Source organism: Mobula hypostoma, chromosome 2, assembly GCF_963921235.1.
Source record: "Mobula hypostoma chromosome 2, sMobHyp1.1, whole genome shotgun sequence".
Lineage (NCBI taxonomy): Eukaryota > Metazoa > Chordata > Chondrichthyes > Myliobatiformes > Myliobatidae > Mobula > Mobula hypostoma.
The window spans coordinates 245796706-245822012 of record NC_086098.1 but is presented as its reverse complement, the minus strand read 5'-3'; the positions used below and the strand labels follow the sequence as shown (position 1 = coordinate 245822012).

General features: G+C 46.0%; 1 protein-coding gene across 3 annotated transcripts in view; it reads right to left on the bottom strand.

The window, feature by feature from the left end:
• The window catches only part of dcst1 (DC-STAMP domain containing 1), a 75352-nt gene that overhangs the window by 23128 nt on the left and 26917 nt on the right, over positions 1-25307 (bottom strand). For all 3 annotated transcript variants that reach the window (XM_063041911.1, XM_063041910.1, XM_063041912.1), the window contains 4 exons: positions 22823-22966; positions 20495-20616; positions 14197-14354; positions 8537-8636 (listed from right to left, as the gene is read on the bottom strand). In XM_063041911.1, coding sequence (XP_062897981.1) covers positions 8537-8636; positions 14197-14354; positions 20495-20616; positions 22823-22966 — 524 coding nt within the window. The remainder of the gene's footprint in view (positions 1-8536; positions 8637-14196; positions 14355-20494; positions 20617-22822; positions 22967-25307) is intronic.

The following is a 25307-nucleotide window of genomic DNA, read 5'->3' as shown; positions in this document are numbered from 1 at the left end:
CAGACCAGCAGGGCTTTTCTTTTGGCCTCAGTCACTTGCTCCATCTCTTCCCAGTGTGCTTTGTACCCATCTGCATTCTTGTGCTCCTCTTTCCCAAGTGCTGTTATGGCTGAGCTGTAGATGGCATCACAGAATTGTGACCATTTGGTCACTCAGTAGAGGTACTGTCACCAGAACTGTTCTCCATTGCGGCTTCAAAGGCGTCTGCAAACTGCCGTGCTCTGTCAGAGTTCGCTGTCGCGAGATCAGCCCTTAGTCTTGGAATGATTAGATTATGGGGACACTCAGTCCTCATTTATTGTTATTTAGAAATGCATGCATTAAAAATGACACAGCGTTCCTCCAGTACGATATCACAGAAACACAAGACAGACCAAGACTAAAACTGACAAAAACCACATAATTATAACATATATTTACAACAGTGCAAAGCAAGACCGTAATTTGATAAGAGCAGACCATGGGCGCGGTTAAAAAAAATCTCAAAGTCCCGATAGCCCCAACATCTCACACAGACGGTAGAAAGGAGAAACTCTCCCTGTCATGAGCCTCCAGTGCTGCAAACTTGCCAATGCAGCATCCTGGAAGCCCTTGACCACAGTCCAACTCTGAGCTGTCTGAAAACTTCGAGCCTCCAACCAGCCCTCCAACACCGAGCACTGAGCACCATCTCTGCCGTGCGCTTTGACCCCGGCTGCCGAGCAACAAGGAAAGCCAAGGATTCGGGGCCTTCCCCTCCGGAGATTTCGGATCACACAGTAGCAGTGGCAGCGAAACAGGCATTTCAGAAGTTTCACCAGATGTTCCTCCGTGCTCTCACGTCTGCCTCCATCAAATCAGAATTGTGCACAGCATCCTACTTGACAGATAACAGATATTCATCACTGGCGAGGCCACATGTGCTGCGTCGTGCCGCCATCTTCTCCTCCTCCTTTGGCATTAGTCCCACTCTACTGACAACGAGGGGGCAGTCTGTGTCACAACCCGCATCATGGTAGCAGCAAGTGCTAAGGACACTGTTCGGGTCCCTGGGCCTGGTGATGATAGGGTCGAGCTGATGCCAGTGGTGGGACCGTGGATGTCTCCAGGAGACCTTGTGCTGTTCCTCACACTGAAAACACATGTTGGTGATGCACAGTCCACGATGGCAGCACAGCTCTAGCAGTCTCTGCCCGTTCTCGTTCATCTCGCCGACACCATGATGACCAAGGCAAGAAGGCCATGCATGCTTCATGGTCAGCTCCAGCTCTAGTACTGAAGTCTCCCAGCAGGTACAATCCATTACTGCTTGGGATTCTGGATCTTGGCTCAGCCAGAGCCTTATAGAACTGATCTTTGGCCTCTGGTGAAGAACACAGCGTCGGGGCAAAGATGCTCAGGAGGTTTATGGGGCCAGAAAGTAACGATAAGTGGAGAGCAAGAATTCTTTCTATTCCGTCTATTGGTGGTTTCATGGTGGTGAAGATAGAATTCTTTTTTTAGATTATGAAGACATGTAGTCCTCTTTTATTGTCATTTAGTAATGCATACATTAAGAAATGATACAATATTTCCTCCGGTGTGATATCACAAGACAGGACAGACCAAGACTGAAAAAACTGACAAAACCACATAATTATACATATAGTTACAAACAGTGGAGCAATACCATAACCTGATGAAGAAGTCCGTGAGCACAGTAAAAGTTCAAAGTTTCTCAAATGCCCCACATCTCACGCAGACGGGAGAAGGAAGAAAAACTCTCCCTGCCATGCCCGACCACAATCCGTCTCTGAGTCATCCGAAAACTTCGAGCCTCTGAATCAGCTCTCCGACACAGAGTACTGAGCATCATTTCTGTCTGAATGATTTGACCTCAACCTCGGTTGCCAACAGCAGGCAAGGCCGGGGATTTTGAGGCCTACCCTCCGGAAGATTCCCGACCACACAGTAATGACAGCAGCGAACAAGCGTTTCAGAAATTTCTCCAGATGTTCCTCTGTGCTTTCACGTCCATTCTCCATCAATCAGAATTGTTCACGGCCCCTATCTAACAGATACGATATCATTTTTCACCGGAGGGCCGCGCACGCGTGGTGCGCTGGTCTCTCTCCTCCCTCCCTTTACTGCAAAACCAACCCCATACTGCCTTGGGTTTTCACGAGGGAGACCGGGCCAAAAGAAAGTACAATTGGACTGTCTGATGGAACCGTCATCCGCCAGACGGGTCTTCTGGAGACAGGAAATGTCGATATTCAGCTGAGTGAGCTCCCTGTCAATGTCTGCTGTTTGGTGGGCATTGTTGATCTGTTGGAGGTCTTCAGTCAGTCCAGGACACACGGTCCAGATGTTCCAGCTTGCGAGGCGAAGAGCTGCCATCTTCCTAGTTTTAATCCTTCTACCTGGTGCTTGCTTGTCGAGGTGAACTCTGAGCCCCAGGTACCCAGTGAGGCAGGCAAGTTAGTGGCAGGACAGCACCTTACTGGCTGGGGGCTGCCCAACTTGAGGCAGACAGTATATGTCCATTGAGATGCAATGATCTCTTCCACCATCAGAAGTGGCCCCTGACACTCATTTCCTACACCAATCAGATGAGTTTATAACTGGTAACTGCCACTTCCCAGGTTGTGCCAATATCTTGCAACATCCCTCCTTAGTGCTATGGGCTGGGCGAGGGGATATAGAGGTCTGGAGCTGCCCTAACGTCAAGACCCCCTCCTCGGTGTTGCTGGCAGAGTCTAACAGAAAGGGAGAACCAATACAGCTGGTGCCAGCTCTGCTGCAGGAGTTGCCCGAAGGTGATGTAGTAAGACATTCATCCGCCTTAGGTCTCAACTCCAAATTTTATGTCGGGGTTTATTCCTTTAGCCTTTGCTTTTCCCAAGGCAGACACAAGACAGTGCGACTATTTACCCGTCACTTTGATGGCACTGCTGGCAATGATTCCCTCAGTGGTTTCCCCATAACCTCTGGAACCACTAGCCTCATTGAGAGTTGGTTCAGAAATCAGCAGTTGGTGAAGCAATGGTGATCTCTGAGGCTCAGCCGCCACACACCGCCCCCAGCCGAGCCCCGAGTCCGGGCCGGCTGCACTGCCAAGTCTCCACACCCTCCCGCCTGCCGGTCAGCGCCTCATTCTCTGCCTGGGCCACCGGGCCGACCCCACTGACCTGCAGCTGATCCCGGGCTGGGCCAATAAACCCACCTTGCAGCCCTCGCCGAAATTAGTCCCCTCTCCACCTTTATCAACCCCTCCGCAATTACTGGATTGTCCCCTCATTACCACCCCCCATCTACCGGGCTCTTCAACGTTTTTGCTTAGCAGAGGCTATTCCCCCTCAGAACCGACATGCTGACCGATATCCTCCCCACGTCCCAGTCCTTTTCCCTCCACTCTCTTGTGACCCCCCCCCATTACAGTACTGATCTTTCTCCAAATCCCAGGACTGAACCGCCCTCCCGGTACCAATCCCGAGCATTCCTCTCCCCCAGGTAATGCCCCCAGCTACGGTACCTCCTCTGCCCATAAACTAATCACCCAGTGCCAATCTACTTACAATCTACTTCCCCAATGACATTCCACTAGCCCGATCTCTATCCCCCTGATACTGACTCCCTTCCCCACCGGGTACTGACTGCTGACCGACGAACTGGCTTACAGGTCTGGGGGCCTACAGGCCTGCCCTGCCGCGAGGTCTCCACACCCTCCTGCCCGCCGGTCAGTGCCACATCATCTGCTTGGGGCCTCCAGGCCGACCCAACCGCCCCACACCCATTCGGTGGTGCCAGCGCCATTCCCTCAGCGCAGAAAAACGAAGAAATACAATAGAGTCGATGAGGAACTACACAGAAACAAACAGACCAAATGGGCCAAAAACAAAAGATACAATAATAATAGTGATAAATAAATGGTAAATAAATAATAGTGAGTCCTTGAAATTGAGCCCATAGTTTGAGGAATCAGTACAGGTGAGGTGAGTGAAGTTATCTGCAATTCAGGAGCCTCACACATCAAGGTTGCTGGTGAATGCAGCAGGCCAGGCAGCATCTCTAGGAAGAGGTACAGTCGACGTTTCGGGCCCAGACCCTTCGTCAGGACTCGTTCAGGAGCCTTATGGTTATAGGCTTAGGGTCATTAATTGTTAGTCTATAACCATAAGGCTCTTGAACCAGCAAGCCTTACCATCCAGTAGCACTTACATCCACTGTGACGAAGTGCTTTGAGAAACATATCAACTCCTGCAACGGAAGCGACTTAGATCAGCTTCAGTTTGTCTACCAGCACGAGTCCGCGGCAGATGCCATTTCAATGATTCTTCGCTCAATCCTGCAACATCTGGACAGCAAAGATGCATACATCAGGATGGTCTTTATCAACTTCAGCTCAGCTCAGCTCTGTCATCTCCTCAAAACTAATCAATAAGACCATAAGACAAAGGAGCAGAAGTCGGCTATTCAGCCCATCGAGTCTGCTCCGCCATTCTATCAGGAGCTGATCCATTCTCCCATTTAGTCCCACTCCCCCGCCTTCTTACCATAACCTTTGATGCCCTGGCTACTCAGATACCTATCAATCTCTGCCTTAAATACACCCAATGACTTGGACTCCACTGCTGCCCGTGGCAACAAATTCCATAGATTCACCACCCCCTGACTAAAAAAATTTCTTCACATTTCTGTTCTGAATGGGCGCCCTTCAATCCTTAAGTCATTCCCTCTCGTACTAGACTCCCCCATCATGGGAAACAACTTTGCCACATCCACTCTGTCCATGCCTTTCAACATTCGAAATGTTTCTATGAGGTCTCCCCTCATTCTTCTAAACTCCAAGGTATACAGTCCAAGAGCGGACAAACGTTCCTCATATGTTAACCCTCTCATTCCTAGAATCATTCTAGTGAATCTTCTCTGTACCCTCTCCAACATCAGCACATCCTTTCTTAAATAAGGAGACCAAAACTGCCCACAGTACTCCAGATGAGGTCTCACCAGCGCCTTATAGAGCCTCAACATCATATCCCTGCTCCAATACTCTATTCCTCGAGAAATGAATGCCAACATTGCATTTGCCTTCTTCACCACCGACTCAACCTGGAGGTTAACCTTAAGGATATCCTGTACGAGGACTCCCAAGTCCTAAGCTACAAGTCCTAGGTATCAATAGCTCCTCAGTCAGTTGGATTGGCAATATCTCCTCCACAATCTCCATCAGCACACATGCACCACAAGGCTGTGTGCTTAGGCTCTACACACTTCATATTTATGACTGTGAGGCTAAGCACAGCTCCATTACCAAATGAAAGTTTGCTGACAACACTATGGTTATTGGCTGAATCAACGGTAGTGACAAATCAGCACATAGGAGGGAGATTGAAAATCTGGCTGAACAACAACCTCTCACTCAATGTCAGTAAGACCAAGGAGCTGATTATTGACTCCAGGATGAGGAAACCAAAGGTCCCATGAGCCAATCCTCATCGGGGGATCGGAGGTGGAGAGAGTTAGCAACTTTAAATTCCTCATTGTTATCATTTCAGAGGATCTGTCCTGGGTGACCATGCAAGAAGAGATCAAGTGAAGGAGGCCACCAAGAGACCTATGACAACTCTGGAGGAGTTACAAGCTTCAGTGGCTAAGATGGAAGAAACTGCATATACAACAACTGTTGCCCGGGTGCTTCACCAGTCACAGCTTTATGAGAGAGTGGCAAAGAGAAAGCCACTGTTGAAAAAAACTCACCCAAATCTCTTACTAACTCTTCCTTCAGTTAGTCCTGACAAAGGGCCTGAAACGTTGACTGCACCTCTTCCTAGAGATGCTGCCTGGCCTGCTGCGTTCACCAGCAACTTTGATGTGTGTTGCTTGAATTTCCAGCATCTGCAGAGTTCCTGTTGTTCACATGAAATCTCAGCTAGAGTTTGCCAGAAGGAATGTGTGAGACTCTGAAGTCAGCTGGAAGAAGTTTCTATGGTCTGATGAAACCAAAATTGAGCTTTTTGGCCATCAGACTGAACAGTATCTTTGGTGTAAGCCAAACAACACATATTATCAAAAACACACCATCCCTCCCATGAAGCATGGTGGTGGCTACAGCATGCTGTGGGGATGCTTCACTACAGCAGGCCCTGGAAGGCTTGTGAAGGTAGAGGGTAAAAAGAATGCAGCAAAATACGAGGAAATCCTAGAGGAAAACCTGATGCAATCTGCAAGAGAACTGCAACTTGGGAGAAGGTTTATTTTCCAGCAAGACAGTGACCCCAAGCATAAAGCCAAAGCTACACAGGAATGGCTTAAAAACAATAAAGCGAATATCCTGGAGTGGCCAAGTCAGAGTCCAGACCTCAATCCAATTGAGAGTTTGTGGCTGGACTTGATAAGGGCTGATCACACACAATCCCAATGCAATCTGACAGAGCTTGAGCAGTTTTGCAAAGAAGAATGGGGAGAAATCGCAGTGTCCAGATGTGCAAAGCTGATAGAGACCTATCCACACAGACTCAAGGCTGTAATTGCTGCCAAAGGTGCATCTACTAAATACTGACTTGAAGGGGGTGAATACTTATGCAATCAATTATTTTGTGTTTATATTTGTAATTAATTTAGATCACTTTGTAGAGATCTGTTTTCGCTTTGACACGAAAGTGTCTTTTTTGTTGATCAGTGTTTTAAAAAAGCCAAATTAAATCCACTGTGACTCGATGTTGTAAAACAATAAAATGCGAAAATTTCCAGGGATGGGGGGGGAGGGTGAATACCTTTTATAGGCTCTGTATAAGTCACAATACACAACCCCGAGATTTGTTTTCTTGCTGGCATACACAGTAAATCCAAGAAACACAACAGAATCAGTGAAAGACTGTCCAACAGGACGGACAAACAATCAACGTGCAAAGAACAACAGAATGTGCAAACACAAAAGAGAATAAAAATAATACCTGTTCCTAAATCTGATGGTGTGGTGTGGGAGCAAAGGCTTCTGTACCGTCTTGCTAATGGCAGCAGCGAGGAGAGAGCATAGTCTGTATGGTAGGGGTCATCGATGATGGATGTTACCTTCTTGAGGTACACACACACACACACACACACACACACACAATCACACGTGCAGAGTTCACACGTTCTCCCTGTGAAACCATGGGTTTCCCCAGGTGCTCTGGTGTCCTCCCACATACGAATGATAATTGCGCACTACAAATTGCCCTCAAATCAGGTTCGTGGTTTAAAACATTAAATGGGTGTTGCTGAGCACGTGAGAGAGAATATGTTGGAGTGGAGGGAAATAGGACTGGTGGGATTGGTGCTCTGGATTCAAGTATGGAAGCAATGGACCAAATGGCCTCCTTCACTGTCCTTATACAGTACTTCTTGCTATTTGCCCCTTGGACTGTGTCCCAGCAGGGTACTTTGGGGAAGGGGTTGTTAGGAAGTTGTGTGTAGTCTGCAGTGCAGGTGCTAAAGATACTCAGCAGGTGGACCAGCTTCTGTGAGAAGAAAAGCAGTGTTTTCGATTTCGTGTCGAAGATCAGACCTGCCAAGTATTCCCAGAATTTATTGTTTTCACTGCCGGTTTGAATGATTGACTCTGTCTCAAAACACTGCCTCAAAAAGATCATCAAAAACCCCCAACATTCAGCCCACGCCAATTTCTCACAGCCCCCATCGGGCATGAGGTACAGAAGCCTGAAGTCCCACACCACCGGGTTCACAGCTACCTCCCTTCAACCATTCAGTTCTTGAACCAACCAGCACAACCCTAATCACCACCTCTGTATAGCAACACTGTGACCACTTTGCACTACAATGGACTTTATTTTTGTTCTAGTTGCCCTCTTCCTAGTACAAATTGTGTATGGTTCATGTGTAGTTGTGTATCAATTTTTGTTCTATGTTTTATTTAGTTTAGTTAGCCATTTGATTACTAATTGAATTAGTTCAACACAAAATTGTGGGCCAAAGGGACTGTTTGTGTGTTATACTGTTCTATGTTTAATTTCTGTTTCTCTTGTAAATGCTGCTTTTTGATGCTATGCCTCAGTGATAGTCATAGTCATACTTTATTGATCCCGGGGGAAATTGGTTTTTGTTACAGTTGCACCATAAATAATAAATAGTAAAATAGTTAAATAGTAATATGTAAATTATGCCAGTAAATTATGAAATAAGTCCAGGACCAGCCTATTGGCTCAGGGTGTCTGACCCTCCAAGGGAGGAGTTGTAAAGTTTGATGGCCACAGGCAGGAATGACTTCCTATGACGCTCTGTGTTGCATCTCGGTGGAATGAGTCTCTGGCTGAATGTACTCCTGTGCCCACCCAGTACATTATGTAGTGGATGGGAGACATTGTCCAAGATGACATGCAACTTAGACAGCATCCTCTCTTCAGACACCACCGTCAGAGAGTCCAGTTCCATCCCCACAACATCACTGGCCTTACAAATGAGTAAGGCCTTACGATGCTTTTGCAAGTAAGATTTTCATCACACCTGTACTCAGACAGATAACAATAAACTCGACTTTGATTTTGATCCTGCAGAAACTTCACTCCAACATGCTTACCATGATCCTGCGCCTGGCATCGATCTGTCGAAAGTACGTACCGATGTAAATATTGTCATAACGGGTGTCCTTGTTGAAGTTATAGGTGTACAGAAAGGCTCTGGGTACAGGGGAGATAGAATGATTTTGATTATATCCAGTCAGAGACAGAGAAACAAGTTCAAGTTCAAGCGTGAATCAACCATATGTGAATATCCTTGAATACAGCCAAACAAAACAGCATTCCTCCAGGGCCAATGCACAAAACACAGAACCAACAGTCATACACAGCACAATGCACACACAGCATGTATATGACAGCAGCAAACACAGTCACACAAAATATAGAACAAGAACATAGACTATGGAACAGTACAGCACAGGCACAAGCCACTCAGCCCACAGTGTTGGCCTGAACCAGCTAAAAAGCAAATCAAAAACACCCAAACTCTAATCCATCCGACCTACGCAATGTCTATATCCCTCCATCTTCCTATCCAAACATCTCTTGAAAGCCTCTAATTTACCTCTACCACACCAGGCAGTGGCATCCACCACTCTGAGTAAAAAACTTACCCCTCACATCCCCCTTGAACCCATCGCCCTTTCAGCTTCAGTGCATTCCCTCTGGTATCAGACATTTCAACCCTGGGAAACAGATGCACCCTGCCTACTCTATCTATACCTCTCATAATCTCGTAAACCTCTATCAGGTCACCCCTCAGCTTTCGACGCTCCGGATAAAACAGCCCAAGTTTATCCAGCCTCTCATGATAGCACATGCCCCCCTAAACCAGGCAGCGTCCTGGTAAACTGGTTCTGCCCCCTCTCTAAAGTCTCAATATCCTTCCTATAGTAGGATGACCAGAACTGTATGCAACACTCCAGGTATGGCCTAACCAGAACTTTATAAAGTTGCAACATAACCTCCTGACTTTTGAATTCAATGTCTTGACTAACAAAAGCCTTCTTAACCACCTTATCGACCTGTACAGCCACTTCCAGGGGCTTTGAACTTGGACCCCAAGATCTCTCTGCTCAGCAAAACTGTTTAGGATCTTGGCCTTAATAATCTGCTGCGTCCTTGCAATTGCCCTACCAAGGTGCAACACCTCACATTTATCCGAGTTAAACTCCACCTGCCTTTTCTCAGCCCACATCTGCACCTGATCCATATTGTGCTGTATTCTTTGCCAGTCTTCTGCACTATCCAGAACATCAGACTTGGTATCATCCACAAATTTTCAAACCCACCCAAGTACATATTCTTCCAGGTCATTTATATACATCACAAACAGCACAGATCCCTGTGGAACTCCACTAATTACAAACCTTCAGTTCTAACAAGTCCCTTCAACCCACCCCTCTATTGTCTTATGCACAAGCCAGTTCTAAATCCAAACAGCCAATTTGCCACGAACCACATGCATCTTAATCTTCCAGGTTAGTTCCCATGACGGACTTGGTCAAATGCCTTACTAAAGTCCATGTATATAACATCCACTGCCTTATCCTCATCAATCTCTCTTGTCACCTTGTCAAAAAACTCAATCTAGTTGGTAAGGCACAAAGCCATGCCTGCTCTCCCTAAATAGGCCATGGGTTTCCAATTGCTCATATATCCCATCTCTAAGAATTTTCTCCAGCAATTTCACTACAACTCAGTGGTCTACAGTTCGCAGGGTTTTCCCTTGTTCCCTTCTTAGATAGCGGTACAACCTTAGCCACTCGCCAGTCCTCCAGGACTTCGCTGCGGCTAGAGAGGACATGAAGATACTGGTCAAGGGCCCAACAATCTCTTCTTTTGCCTCCCTCAACAACCTGAGGTAAATCTAGTCAGGCCCTGGGGACTTATCCACCTTCATACAACTTATGAGGTCCAACACTTCCTTCTCTGTGACTTCTAAATGCCCTAATGTATTTACACAGTCAGCACTGATCTCGTGGTTCTCCATTTCCTTTTCCTTGGCAAATACTGAAGCAAAGTACTCATTAAGTTCCTCATACACACCCAAGCAAATATTCCCCCCTTTATCCAACTCCCCTCCCCTCTTTTACCTTCTCGTCTATGTTTTCTAAAACTTCAAAAACCTGGTACATTAAACACCCATTCCTCAGCAGTCCCACCCTCTTCCTAGTTACACTTTTACTCTCGATGTACAGTATATATAGAATACCTTGGGATTCACCTTAATCCTACTCGCTAAGGACTTTTCATGGCCACTCCTGGTCTTCCTCATTCCGTTCTTTAGTTCTCTTCTAGCTTCTTTATACTCCTCATGTGCTCCGTTTGATCCTGACTTCCGAAGCTTCACACACTTTTCCTTTTTCTTCTTGACTAAATTCATCACCTCTCTGGACATCCAAGGTTCTCTTCTCTTTCCATCCCCATCCTTCCTTCTAATAGGAACATACCTTTCCCGTACCCTGTGCAATTGATCTTTAAACACCCTCCATATGTCTTTTGCAGACTAGAAAAAAAGTTGTTTCCAATTAACGCTTCTTAGTTCCTGCCTAATGCCCATGTTATTTGCCCTACTCCAAGTTAAAACTCTTCCATAAGACCATACCTATCCTTATCTACAGCTATCCTGAAAGTTAAGGAGGAGTCGTGATCTCTGTCGCCTAACTGTTCACCCAGTGAAAGGTCAGTCACCTGGCCAAGCTCATTACCCAACACCAGGGCCAGTACAGCCCCTCCTCTCATTCAAAAGTCCACATGTTGATTTAAGAAATCTTCCTGGATACACTTCACACATTGGAAGGATGTGGAAGCATTGGAAAGGGTACAGAGGAGATTTACCAGGATGCTGCCTGGTTTAGAAAGTATGCATTATGATCAGAGATTAAGGGAGCTAGGGCTTTACTCTTTGGAGAGAAGGAAGATGAGAGGAGACATGATAGAGGTGTACAAGATAATAAGAGGAATAGATAGAGTGGATAGCCAGCGCCTCTTCCCCAGGGCACCACTGCTCAATACAAGAGGATATGGCTTTAAGGTAAGGGGTGGCAAGTTCAAGGGGGATATTAGAGGAAGGTTTTTTACTCAGAGAGTGGTTGGTGCGTGGAATGCACTGCCTGAGTCAGTGGTGGAGGCAGATACACTAGTGAAGTTTAAGAGACTACTGGACAGGTATATGGAGGAATTTAAAGTGGGGGCTTATATGGGAGGCAGGGTTTGAGGGTCAGCATAACATTGTGGGCCGAAGGGCCTGTACTGTGCTGTACTATTCTATGTTCTATGTTTATTCTGCCCCATCTAAACCCCTCGCACTAAGGAGAACCCAGTTTATATTAGGGAAGTTGAAATTCCCCATGACGTAAAGTCATATTATTTTTTCATATTCCCTTAATCTGATTACACATCTGTTCCTCAATAGTCATAGTCATAGTCATACTTTACTGATCCCAGGGGGAAATTGGTTTTCATTACAGTCGCACCATAAATAATAAATAGTAATAGAACCATAAATAGTTAAATAGTAATATGTAAATTATGCCAGGAAATTATGAAATAAGTCCAGGACCAGCCTATCGGCTCAGGGCGTCTGACCCTCCAAGGGAGGAGTCGTAAAGTTTGATGGCCACAGGCAGGAATGACTTCCTATGACGCTCTGTGCTGCATCTCAGTGGAATGAGTCTCTGGCTGAATGTACTCCTGTGCCCAACCAGTACATTATGTAGTGGATGGGAGACATTGTCCAAGATGGCATGCAACTTAGACAGCATCCTCTTCTCAGACACCACCGTCAGAGAGTCCAGTTCCATCCCCACAACATCACTGGCCTTACAAATGAGTTTGTTGATCCTGTTGGTGTCTGCTACCCTCAGCCTGCTGCCCCAGCACACAACAGCAAACATGATCGCACTGGCCACCACAGACTCGTAGAACATCCTCAGCATCATCCGGCAGATGTTAAAGGACCTCAGTCTCCTCAGGAAATGGACACGGCTCTGAAACTTCTTGTAGACAGCCTCAGTGTTCGGCCTCAATGTCCTGGTGGCTATTAGTGGGTCTGCAGTCCAATCCCACCAGTGTGATTGCATCCTTCCTATTCCTGAGTTCCACCCAAATGGACTTGGTGTCTGACTCCTCCCTGAGTGTCGCTGTCATATTGTCCCTGATTAGCAGTGCAACTCCCTCCCCTCTTCTACGTTCTCCTCTGTCTTTTCTAAATCTTCAAACACCTGGTGCCCCCATTCCTGTTATTTCCTGTTACATCATACCTGTTACTTTGATGTTGCCTTTCTCCTTTCTGTCCCCCGAACTACTGAGTCCCCTAAAACAACTGCACTACCTAACTTTACCCTTTCCTTTGAGCCTCAGAGCCGGCCACAGTGCCCAGCTGCTGCTGTCATGATCTAATAGGTCATCCCCCCACAGAAGCATCCAAAAGGTATACTCGTTACTGATAGGAATGGACACAGAGGCTTCTTAATCCCCTTAATCCCAGGTGTTCACCCATTTACTGTCCGAAGCCTGTAGTCTAGGTGTTTCAACTATAACTTCTTAATAAATGATATTATATTATCAAAAATATAATGCATCCCAAGCCCCTGAGTGTCATGTTCTGTAGATTGATGGTGTATGGATGGTGTCAGCACAGGGAAGTACACAAAAGGGAATAGTACTGATGGGCGGCTTGGAAAATTCATTATCAGCCAAATGACTTCCTTGTAAATGGTGTATGAAATCATTGTGTTTGACCATAGGAAATGGTTGTTTGACAGCAGGGGTCATTTCAAACAGACTATTTGTAACCTTAATCTTGTTAACAATGACAATTGGCGTTAGCAGAATACTGCATTCGCAATGGCCATAGGATAGACTTCGACGGCACAAAACTACTGTGTCACGCCAATGGCTTTGGGATGCTTGGTAAAGGAAGCCATTGAAATACGACTAGAGGAAAAGAATTTTTAAAAAGAAGTAGGTCTTGCTCTATGTAAGAACTAGAATTCAATTGTAAACAAGGTGGGAGAGTGGAAACCTGATTGGATGAGGACTAACCATCAGGAGGGATGGACTAAGGGGGTATAAATACCACTGGAATAGACTTAACTGGGCATCATCCCTGAGGAAGATGGCAGAGTTTGTCATTGAAATGTCAGTTATAATTGATACATGCGCACACACAAATAAAACACACACGTGCATACACACTCAAAATCACTCACACGTGCATACACACTGAAACTCACATATAGACATGTATACACTTTCATATGCAGACACACACATGCAAACACACGCAAACTCGCACATACACATGCATACACACAGCCAAACTCACACTTACATACACACTCAAACTCACACATACATGCATACAGATACACAGACACCAGACACACACACACAAGACGCACACAAGGCTCTCAGCAAGATGCTTCTCTTCAAGAGCTCCTTACACACACATACAGTACACACACAGTCACAGACACACATACATAGGCACAAGGTGCGCGCGTGTGCGCACACACACACACACACACACAAAGTGCTGGAGATCAATATTGAACTCAGATCTCTGGAGAGATGAGGCAGTGGATTCTACCTCCTGCAGCACTAGGGCCACCCCGCTCCTCCTTGCCCTGGGCTAAGGACAGTTCCTCTCTGTCTGACCTCACGGACTTCAAACAATTTTGTTGTAGAGACAAGGCCACAACAGTACACTTACGAGATAAAGAGGATGAAGAAGGAGAGCGATATCAGTAGCTTGATCACGAAAGTGAATTTCTCCAAGAGGGTTCTTTTCTTCAACAGCTCTTCATGCACGGTCTGAGTAATTTCAGCCCTGGTAACATTGGCTCCAAGTATCGACTCCTGCTCTACTTTCTAAACGGTGGAGAGATGGACAAGTGCCAGCTTATGTCAGGAGATCCACGCAAGGTACCCATAAGTCATCAACAGACATGTTGGGAAGAAAGACAAACAGGAAGGAGGCCAGCTTACCCATTGCCTGCATAGCTAACATGGTGGAGGAGATCAATAAAGTGCTGATGGAAAGTCCTAAAACTGAACCATAGATTCTGTTTTGTTTTCTGTTTTGCTTTTTTTCATTGGTTTAGCTGAGAAGTGGGCTGAGTTCCACTGGGACTGAGTACAGTAGGATTGAATGAGAAGTGGTGGGTTCCATTGGATTTGACTTCAGTAGGAGTGAATTTGAAGGGGTGGGGTTCTATTTGGATTGAGTTTAGTAGGAGTGAATGGGAAGGGGTGGGGTCCCATTGGGAGTGTGGATGGTGGGAGTGAATGGGAAGGGGTGGGTCCCATTGGGAGTGTGGATGGTGGGAGTGAATGGGAAGGGGTGGGTCCCATTGGGAGTGTGGACGGTGGGAGTGAATGGGAAGGGATGGGGTCCCATTGGGAGTGTGGACGGTGGGAGTGAATGGGAAGGGGTGGGGTCCCATTGGGAGTGCGGACAGTGGGAGTGAATGGGAAGGGGCGGGGTCCCATTGAGAGTGTGGACGGTGGGAGTGAATGGGAAGGGATGGGTCCCATTGGGAGTGTGGATGGTGGGAGTGAATGGGAAGGAGTGGGGTCCCATTGGGAGTGCGGACAGTGGGAGTGAATGGGAAGGGGCGGGGTCCCATTGAGAGTGTGGACGGTGGGAGTGAATGGGAAGGGATGGGTCCCATTGGGAGTGCGGATGGTGGGAGTGTATGGACTGTGAATGGCCAGTTTTTTTTTCTCACAATAATAATAATAATAATTTATAGTGTAGTGTTCATACAAATGATGTAGTTAAAAGTTCTTTATAATGGAATAAAGAAAAACATAAATGACCTCATGCCCCTGTAGTTCCCTTTATTTCACTATAATGCTGATGCATCTGATTTTACCTTCATCCTCTCAAACTGCATGGAGAATTCTATCGTATCATGATCACTACCTCCAAAGGATTCCTTTACCTTAAGCGCAGGATAGATCCATCCCAAAGAAGTATTTAACAGGAGAAAGATGCACCTGTGACTGATAAGGGAAGTTAAAAGCAGCATTAAAGGAAAAGAGAGGGTATATAATAGTGCAAAATTTACTGGGAAGTTAGAGGATTGGGAAGCTTTTTAACAAAACACCAGAAGGCAACTAGAAAAGCCATGAGGAGAGAAAAGAAATAAGAAGATAAGTAAGTCAATAATATCAAAGAGGAGACCAAGGGTTTTTTTTTCAGATATATCAAGAGTAAAAGAAAGGCAAGAGTGGATATTGGGCTGCTGGAAAATGGCACCAGAGAGGAAGTAATGGGGGACAAATTCAGTAAGTATCTTGCATCCGTCTTCACTATGGAAGACAGCAGCAGTATGCCAGACATTCGAGATTGTCAGGGGGGCAAAGTGGGTGTAGATGCTATTACTAAGGAGAAGGTGCTTGGGAAACTGAAAGGTCTGAAGGTAGATAAGTCACCTGAACCAGATAGACTACCTATTGGCTCAGGGTGTCTGTCCCTCCAAGGGAGGAGTTGTAAAGTTTGATGGCCACAGGCAGGAATGACTTCCTATGATGCTCTGTGCTGCATCTTAGTGGAATGAGTCTCTGGCTGAATGTACTCCTGTGCCCACCCAGTACATTATGTAGTGGATGGGAGACATTGTCCAAGATGGCATGCAACTTGGACAGCATCCTCTTTTCAGACACCACCGTCAGAGAGTCCAGTTCCATCCCCACAACATCACTGGCCTTACGAATGAGTTTGTTGATTCTGTTGGTGTCTGCTACCCTCAGCCTGCTGCCCCAGAACACAACAGCAAACATGATAGCACTGGCCACCACAGAACATCCTCAGCATCGTCCAGCAGATGTTAAAGGACCTCAGTCTCCTCAGGAAATAGAGACGGCTCTGACCCTTCTTGTAGACAGCCTCAGTGTTCTTTGACCAGTCCAGTTTATTGTCAATTCATATCTCCAGGTATTTGTAATCCTCCACTATGTCCACACTGACCCCCTGGATGGAAACAGGGGTCACCGGTACCTTAGCTCTCCTCAGGTCTACCACCAGCTCCTTAGTCTTTTTCACACTAAGCTGCAGATAATTCTGCTCACACCATGTGACAAAGTTTCCTACCGTAGCCCTGTACTCAGCCTCATCTCCCTTGCTGATGCATCCAACTATGGCAGAGTCATCCGAAAACTTCTGAAGATGACAAGACTCTGTGCAGTAGTTGAAGTCCGAGGTGTAAATGGTGAAGAGAAAGGGAGACAAGACAGTCCCCTGTGGAGCCCCAATGCTGTTGATCACTCTGTCGGACACACAGTGTTGCAAGCACACGTACTGTGGTCTGCCAGTCAGGTAATCAAGAATCCATGATACCAGGGAAGCATCCACCTGCATCGCTGTCAGCTTCTCCCCCAGCAGAGCAGGGCGGATGGTGTTGAACGCACTGGAGAAGTCAAAAAACATGACCCTCACAGTGCTCGCTGGCTTGTCCAGGTGGGCGTAGACATGGTTCAGCAGGTAGACGATGGCATCCTCAACTCCTAGTCGGGGCTGGTAGGTGAACTGGAGGGGATCCAAGTGTGGCCTGACCATAGGCCGGATCAGCTCCAGAACAAGTCTCTCCAGGGTCTTCATGATGTGGGAGGTCAATGTCACCGGTCTGTAGTCATTGAGGCCGCTGGGGCGCGGCGTCTTCGGCACAGGGACGAGGGCAGGACATCTTCCACAGCACAGGAACCCTCCGGAGCCTCAGGCTCAGGTTGAATACATGGCGAAGTACTCCACATAGCTGAGGGGCACAGGCTTTGAGCACCCTGGTACTGAAACTATCGGGTCCTGCAGCCTTGCTTGGGTTGAGACGTTAAATCTCTCCAGTTTCAGCACTTCCTTTCTAATATGTGCCAAAAAACTGCTCACAATGCTCCAAGTGACGCCTCACCAGTGCTCCGTAAAGTCTCAACATTACATCCTTGTTTTTATATTCTAGTCCTCTTGAAATGAATGCTAACATTGCATTTGCCTTCCACACCACACACTCAACCTGCAAATTAACCTTTACGGAATCCGGCAGAATGACTCCCAAGTCCCTTTGCACCTCAGTTTTTGTATTTTCTCTCCACTTAGAAAATAGTCAACTCTTTCATTTCTTCTACCAAAGTGCATGACCATACATTTCCCGACACTGTACTCCATCTGCAATTTCTTTGTCCATTCTCCTAATATGTTTAAGTCTTGCTGGAGCCTCTACTTCCTCAAAACTACCTGCCTTTCCGTCTATCTTCATATCACCTTCAAGCTTTGCAACAAAGCCAACTAGTCCATCACCCAAATCATTGATATATAATGTGAAAAAAAAGATCAGTCCCAGCACAGACCCCTGTGGAACACCACTAGTCACCAGCAGCCAACCAGAAAAGACTCCCTTTATTCCCACTCTTTGCCTCCTGGCAATCAGCCACTGCTTTATCCATGCTAGAATCCATACCAAAATACCATGGTCTCATAGCTTGTTCAGCAGCCTCATGTGTGACACCTTGTCAAAGGCTTTCCGAAAATCCAAGTGCACATCATCAATCGATTGTGCTTATTATTTCTTCAAAGAATTCCAACAAATTTGTCAGACAAGATTTTCCCTTGACGAAACCATGCTGACTACAGCCTATTTTAATATGTGCCTTCAAGTACTCTGACACCTCATCCTTAATAATATGGTAACTTCACAAACTTCATGACCCTGACACCTGGAACTTCCACCATACTGCTAGTGTTTTCCACAGTGAAGACTGACGCAAAATACTTATTCAGTTTGTTACCATTTCATTCTCCCTATTATTACTTTTTCAGCATCATTTTCCTGTGGTTTGATATCTACTCTTGCCTCTCTTTTACACTTTATGTATTTGAAGAAATGTTTGGTATCCTCTTTAATATTATTAGCTAGCTCACTTTTATATTCTGTCTTTACCTTGTTTTAGTTGCCTTCTGTTGGTTTTTAAAAACTTCCTAATCTTCTAACTTCCCACTAATTTTTGCTCTGTTACATGGTTTTCAGCTTTTATGTTGACTTTGGCTTCTCTTGTTAGCTACAGTTGTGTTATCTTTCCCTTAGAATACTTCTTCTCTTCGGGATGTATATATCCTGTGCCTCCCAAATTGTTTCCAGAAATTCCAGCCTTTGCTGCTCTGTTGTCATCCCTGCCAGTGTTCTTTTCCAATCAATTCTGGCCAACTCCTCTCTCATGCCTCTGTAATTCCCTTTACTCCACTGTAGTACTGATACATCTGACTTTAGTTTCTCCTTCTCAAATTTCAGGGTGAATTCCATCACCTTCCCCTAAAGGTTCCTTTACCTTAAGCTCTCTAATCAATTCTGGTTCATTGCACAACACCCAATCCAGCTGATCCCCTGATGGGCTCAACCATGAGTTACTCTAAAAAGCCATCTCATAGGCACTCTAGAATCCAACACAACCTGATTTTTCCAATCTACCTGTATATTGAAATCCCCCATGACTATTGTAACATTGCCCTTTTGGCATACATTTTCTATCTCCCATTGTAATTTGTAGGCCACATCCTTACTACTGTCTGGGGATCTGTATACTACTCCCCTCAGGGTCTTTTTACCCTTGCAGTTCCTTAGCTCCATCCACAATGATTCAACATCTTCCAACCATATGTCACCTCTTTCTAATGATTTGGTTTCATTTTTTACCAACAGAGCATCGCCTGCCTTCCTGCCTGTCCTTTTGATACAATGTGTATCCTTGGACCTTAAGCTCCCAGCTATAATCTTCTTTCAGCCACTATTCAGTGATGCCTACAACATCATACCTACTAATCTGCAACTGTGTTTCAAGTTCATCTATCTTATTCCATATACTGCATGCATTCAAATATAACACCTTTGGTCATGTATTCACCCGTTTTAAATTTTGATCACCTTTTACGTTGCAACTCATCCTGTTGACTGCAATTTTGCCCTATCAACAGCCTCTCTTCACTACCCCTGGCATAAGAGAATTTCCTAAAGCAGCTGTTCTTAAACCGGAATCCATGGACCCCTTGTTTAATGGCATTGGTCCGTGGCATAAAAAAAGGTTGGGAACCCTTGCCCTAAAAGTTAACCTGCAGGCTGAGCCAGTGGCAAGGAAAACAAATGCAATGTTAGCATTCATTTCAAAAGAACTAGAATATAAAGCTGAAGTTTTATAAGGCATCAATAAGACCACACTTAGAGTATTGTGAGAAGTTTTCAGCCCCATTTCTAAGAAAGGATGAGCTGGCATTGGTAAGGGTGCAGAGGAGGTTTACAAGAGTGATCCCAGGAATTAAAATATGAGGGGCATTTGATGGCTCCGGTCCTGTACTCACTGGAGTTTAGAAGAATGAGGGAGGATATCATCAGAACCTATCAAATATTGATAGGCCTAGACTGAGTGGACGTGCAGAGGATGTTTCCTGTAGTGGGGGAGTCTAGGGCCAAAGGGCACAACCTCCGAATACAAGGATGTCCCTTTAGAACCGCAATGAAGAGGAATTTCCTTAGCCAAAAAGTGGTGAATCTGTGGAACTGCTTGCCACGGACAACTGCGGAGGCCAATTTATTGGGTGTATTTAAAATGTAGGTTGATTAGTCAGGGTTTTAAATGTTGCAGGGAGAAGGCAAGAGAATAGGGTTGAGAGGGTTTATAAATCAGTCATGATGGAATGGTGGAGCATACTCAATGGGCCAAATGATCTAATTCTGCTCCTATGTCTTATGATCTTAAAAATGAAAGTAAACTACACCTGGACAAGCAGTAGAATCACCAAGGCACAGATGGCCAAGGACCTAACATGAGGTAATTGGGATTAGTATAGGTAGGTGAAATGGTCAGCATGGACAATGTGGGCTGAATGGCCCATTTTGTGACTATGACACCATTGTTCCAAGGGCGGACAATAAATGTTGGGCTCCATGGCAACCCTTATGTGATGACAACACGGACTGGTGATGGGAGTTGCCCACCCACACACCTCAGACGCAAGCAATACGTACATTGACAGTCATTTCCGCAGTGAAGTCCTGGTTTAGGTTCTCCACGGAGCCATTAACTTTATCATAGAGTTGGCCAAAGTTAGAGTCCACTGGGATCCGGTCCTTGCACCAGGGGGTCATCACTGCAACAGGAGAGTTAGCACAGTTACTCCCAGGACAACACACTCAAATAAGGCTCCACTGTGGACTGAAAACGCACTCCTGCAGTCAGGGACAGAATGAAACTCCCTCCACACAGTCCCATCACGTATTCCTGGAATCAGAGATGAGTGAAGCTCCCTCCACACAGTCCTGTCACACACTCACAAATATCTGGAGATGCTGGAAATCTGAGCAACACATACAAAGTGCTGGAGGAACTCAATAGGCCAGGCAGCATCTAGGAAAAGAACACAGTTGACGGTCGACTGTATTCTTTTCCTAGATGCTGCCTGACTGAGTTCCTCCAGCATTTTGTGTGTGTCGCCCATCACGCACTTCCAGGATCAGACACAGAGTGAAGCTCGCTCTACACCATCCCAACACGCATTCCCGGGGTCAGTTACAGAGTGAGGCTCTCTCTGCACTGTCCCACCACACACTCCTGGGGTCAGACAGAGTGTAACTTGCTCTACACCCTGCCATCACACACTCACTACTGGGGCTGGGTGGGTCCTGGAGATGGGTGGTGGAGGGATCTGGCCGGGCAGACTGTCTGGCAATGTTTAGGGGTATGTCTGTACCTGGGTAACCATTGAGTGGGAACACATGCTGTCCACGGTGACCATAGAGGTGTCTGGGACCATTGGACTCCACAGCGGATTAGTGCCATCATTGACAGAGATGGAAACATTTTAGTTTAACGTTGTTTGTCTAGTGGTTGTGCAGTAATTGTGTTTGTCACTGGATTGTATATATGGAGCACTGAATTTGTAATAAAGATATTTTGTAAAAGAAAGGACACGGTATTTTGCAAGATCGCACATGGTAGGCTGGCTCAGAAGGTTAATATATATATATGGGATCCATGGCAAGCTGGCAAATTGGATCTAAACTTGGTTTGGTGATAGGAGGCAAAGGGTTGTAGTGGAAAGAAATTTGTCTGTTTTCCTGTAACTACAGATATTGGTGCCAGGACCCTTGTGGTCTGTGATATATATTAACGACTCGGGTGTGAACGTAGGAGGTAGGATTGGTAAGTTTGTAAATGACACAAAGGTTGTTGGTGTTGCAGATCACTGAGCAAGATTGTCCAGGGTAACAACAAAATACGGACCAGGTAGAAAGTTGAGTGGAGTGTTTGCAGATGGAATTTATTCCTGACAAATATGAGGTGATGCAGATTGGAAAGTCAGATAGTAGTCGGCCAAGTATAGTGAATGATGGGGTGCTACTGAATGTTGATGAACAGAGAGACCTTGGGTTCAAGTCCATAGTTCCCTGAAAGTGACAACACCAATAGACAGTATGGTGCTTCTTGGGTTGGTTGAGGCCCTGGTTGACCACAAGTGTTGCGTCCTATCTGCCTACGTGATTCTACATTTAAACGTTTACATTAATAGCGGGTCTCTCTTCCCACCATTACATTTACACCACACGCTGCATCCGCAAAGCTAACAGCATTGTGAAGGACTCCACGCACTCCTCATACAAACTCTTCTCCCTCCTGCCATCTGGCAAAAGGTACCGAAGCATTCGGGCTCTCACGACCAGACTATGTAACAGTTTCTTCCCCTAAACCATTAGACTCCTCAATTCCCAGAGTCTAGTCTGACACCAACCTACACACACTCACTCAACTGAACACCACTCCACACCCTTTGCAATTTTTGCTCATTTCTTTCTCAATTCCTGCTGAAACATTGTTTACATTTACATCATTTATTATTATATTGTAATTTGTCCTTTACTGTGCCTATTGTCTTGTTTATTAATTATTGTACTGTCTTGCACTGTTTTGTGCACTTTATGTAGTCCCGTGTAGGTCTGAAGCCTAATGTAGTTTTGTGTTGTTTCACGTAGTCTAGTGCAGTTTTGTGTTGTTTCATGTACAACCATGGTCCTGGAGGAATGTTGTCTCGTTTTTACTGTGTACTGTACCAGCAGTTCTGGTCGAAATGACAATAAAAGCAACTTGACTTGACTTGAGGTACTCAAATAGGCAGGGTAGAGAAGGATGCAGAATTAATGGCAACAGGAGGGAATAGTGTAGTGGTTTAAAAAGGCCGGCGAGGTTGTGATGGGCCAAAAGGCCTGTTACCACTCCATGACTCTGCCCTCCTCACATGCCAGGAGTATGCAAGACGGTGATTGGAGAGGTATTGGTGAAAAAGCTGATGGTAACCTTACCTTTCATAATGTTACACATAAAATCGAATACCATCGGGACGCAGAAGAGGTGATTGAAGATCGGGATAGGTATTTTGTTGAGGCACGCGACGTGTTTCTGATCGAACCACATCTTGCAACGCCGGATCCCTTTTTTAACAATGGCTGCAGTGAAAGGAAGATTGTATTTTACCTTCTGATGTCCCCTCCCAATCCCAGCTTGTGAACTGAGAGTAGACAACAGTCTAAGCACAGCAGGATGCCAGAGGGAGCAAAATTTTGTTCCTTGACCAATTTTTGTTGGGGGGAGGGCAGTGTTATAGCCCCAGGAGAAACACCTCTCCCTGCTTGTCTTGCAGTTTATGGGATCACACACACCCAGCTGAGAGGGCATCTGGTTCAAAGTCATTCCCTTCCTTAAGTCCGCCCCTCCCACAACACGGTGCTCCCTCCTCACCACCCCTCCACCCCTCCCACAACACGGTGCTCCCTCCTCACCACCCTTTCACCCCTCCCACAACATGGTGCTCCCTCCTCACTGCCCCTCCCACAGTGTGGAGCTCCCTCCTCACTACCCCTCCCACAACACGGTGCTCCCTCCTCACCGCCCCTCCCACAGTGTGGAGCTCCCTGCTCCCTCCTCACCACCCCTCCCACAACACGGTGCTCCCTCCTCACCGCCCCTCCCACAACACGGTGCTCCCTCCTCACCACCCCTCCCACAACATGGTTCTCTCTCCTCACTGCCCCTCCCACAGTGTGGAGCTCCCTCCTCACCGCCCCTCCCACAACATGGTGCTCCCTCCTCACCACCCCTCCCACAACATGGTTCTCCCTCCTCACTGCCCCTCCCACAGTGTGGAGCTCCCTCCTCACCGCCCCTCCCACAACATGGTGCTCCCTCCTCACCGCCCCTCCCACAACATGGTTCTCCCTCCTCACTACCCCTCCCACAGTGTGGAGCTCCCTCCTCACCGCCCCTCCCACAACACGGTGCTCCCTCCTCACTGCCCCTTCCTGTCATACAGTCATTCGGCATGAAAACAGGCCCTTTGGCCCACCAAGCCCATGCTGACCATCAACCACACACCTACGCATCACCCGCCCACATTCCAGCATCTACAGTTAAGGATGAAGCTATCAAGGATACTTTATGGACCGTGTACACCTATTACAATTTGCCATCATGTGTTGGTCTGGGCTCGACAAAATTCTTCAGTTGTGCCGTGGAGAGCATTCTAACTGGTTGCATCGCCGTCTGGTATGGAGGGCCCACGGCACAGGGTCGGAAAGAGGCTGCAGAAAGTTGTAAACTCAGCCAGCTCCATCATGGGCACCAGCCTCCCCACCACTGAGGACATCTTCAAAAGGCAATGCCTCAAGAAGGCAGTGCCCATCATTAAGGACCCCCATCACCCAGGACATGCCCTCTTCTCATTGCTGCCAATAAGAAGGAGGTGTGTGTGTGTGTGTGTGTGTGTGTGTGTGTGTGTGTGTGTGTATACACACATACATATATATATATATACACACACACATACATATATATTTATATACATACATACACACACACACTACTTATTGTACTTATTGTAATTCATTGTACTGCTACCACAAAACAACAAATTTCACGACATATACCAGTGATATTAAACCTGATATCCAACAAAACCTCTCTTGTTTCTCCATCTCTATAGGGCCACTCAGTCTTCTACACTCGCGGTATCGAGTCCCAGCTCGCCCAACATCTCCCTATAACTCACACCCTCCAGTCCTGAGCGAGCTGAAATCAGGGCTGGAGAACCTTTCTGAGAGCACGTGCCCAAATAGGTAATAATCTTTTAAACAATTTTCTCACGCGGCAGGGTAATTTTCAGCAAAGATTATCGCTGATTAATGAATTCGTAACAATAATTATGGACTTTTTAAGAAAAAAGATGTTGCTTATTTTCATGTATTATTACAGTTAACATAAGTATACAATGACACAGAAATAAGTGAAGCATTTTAGAAAACCTGTTCAAAAATAATTAATACTAATCTTTCAAAAAGACAATTGAAAAATGACATCATTTCTAAATAGTATCATTAAATAGTATATAATGATTTCTAAATAGTATCATTATTGTAACCTTTTACTATCTAAATGCAGAGGTATACATCAGGTCTGCGAGGAATCCAAAGCGCGTCACCCAACATCACACGTTCTCACAACCGTCTAGCGAGCACCAAGCCGGCGTGAGACGTTTCCTGTGAAACATCCCACTGCTCTCAAGTTGGACAAAAATTATTCACTGCTTTATTTGGCAGTGACGATAATCATTATGCATCTTTTTTTTAAGGGAGTGGTTTTAAAGAATCGAGGGGCAGCACTGCATGCCACATGCCAATAAAACTGTCGCGCGTTGCCATATGTTCACCTCTTTGCACTGTTCAAAGTACAAACTTCAAAGTAAATTTATTATCAAATATGTACATCAGAATCAAAATCAGGTTTAATATCACC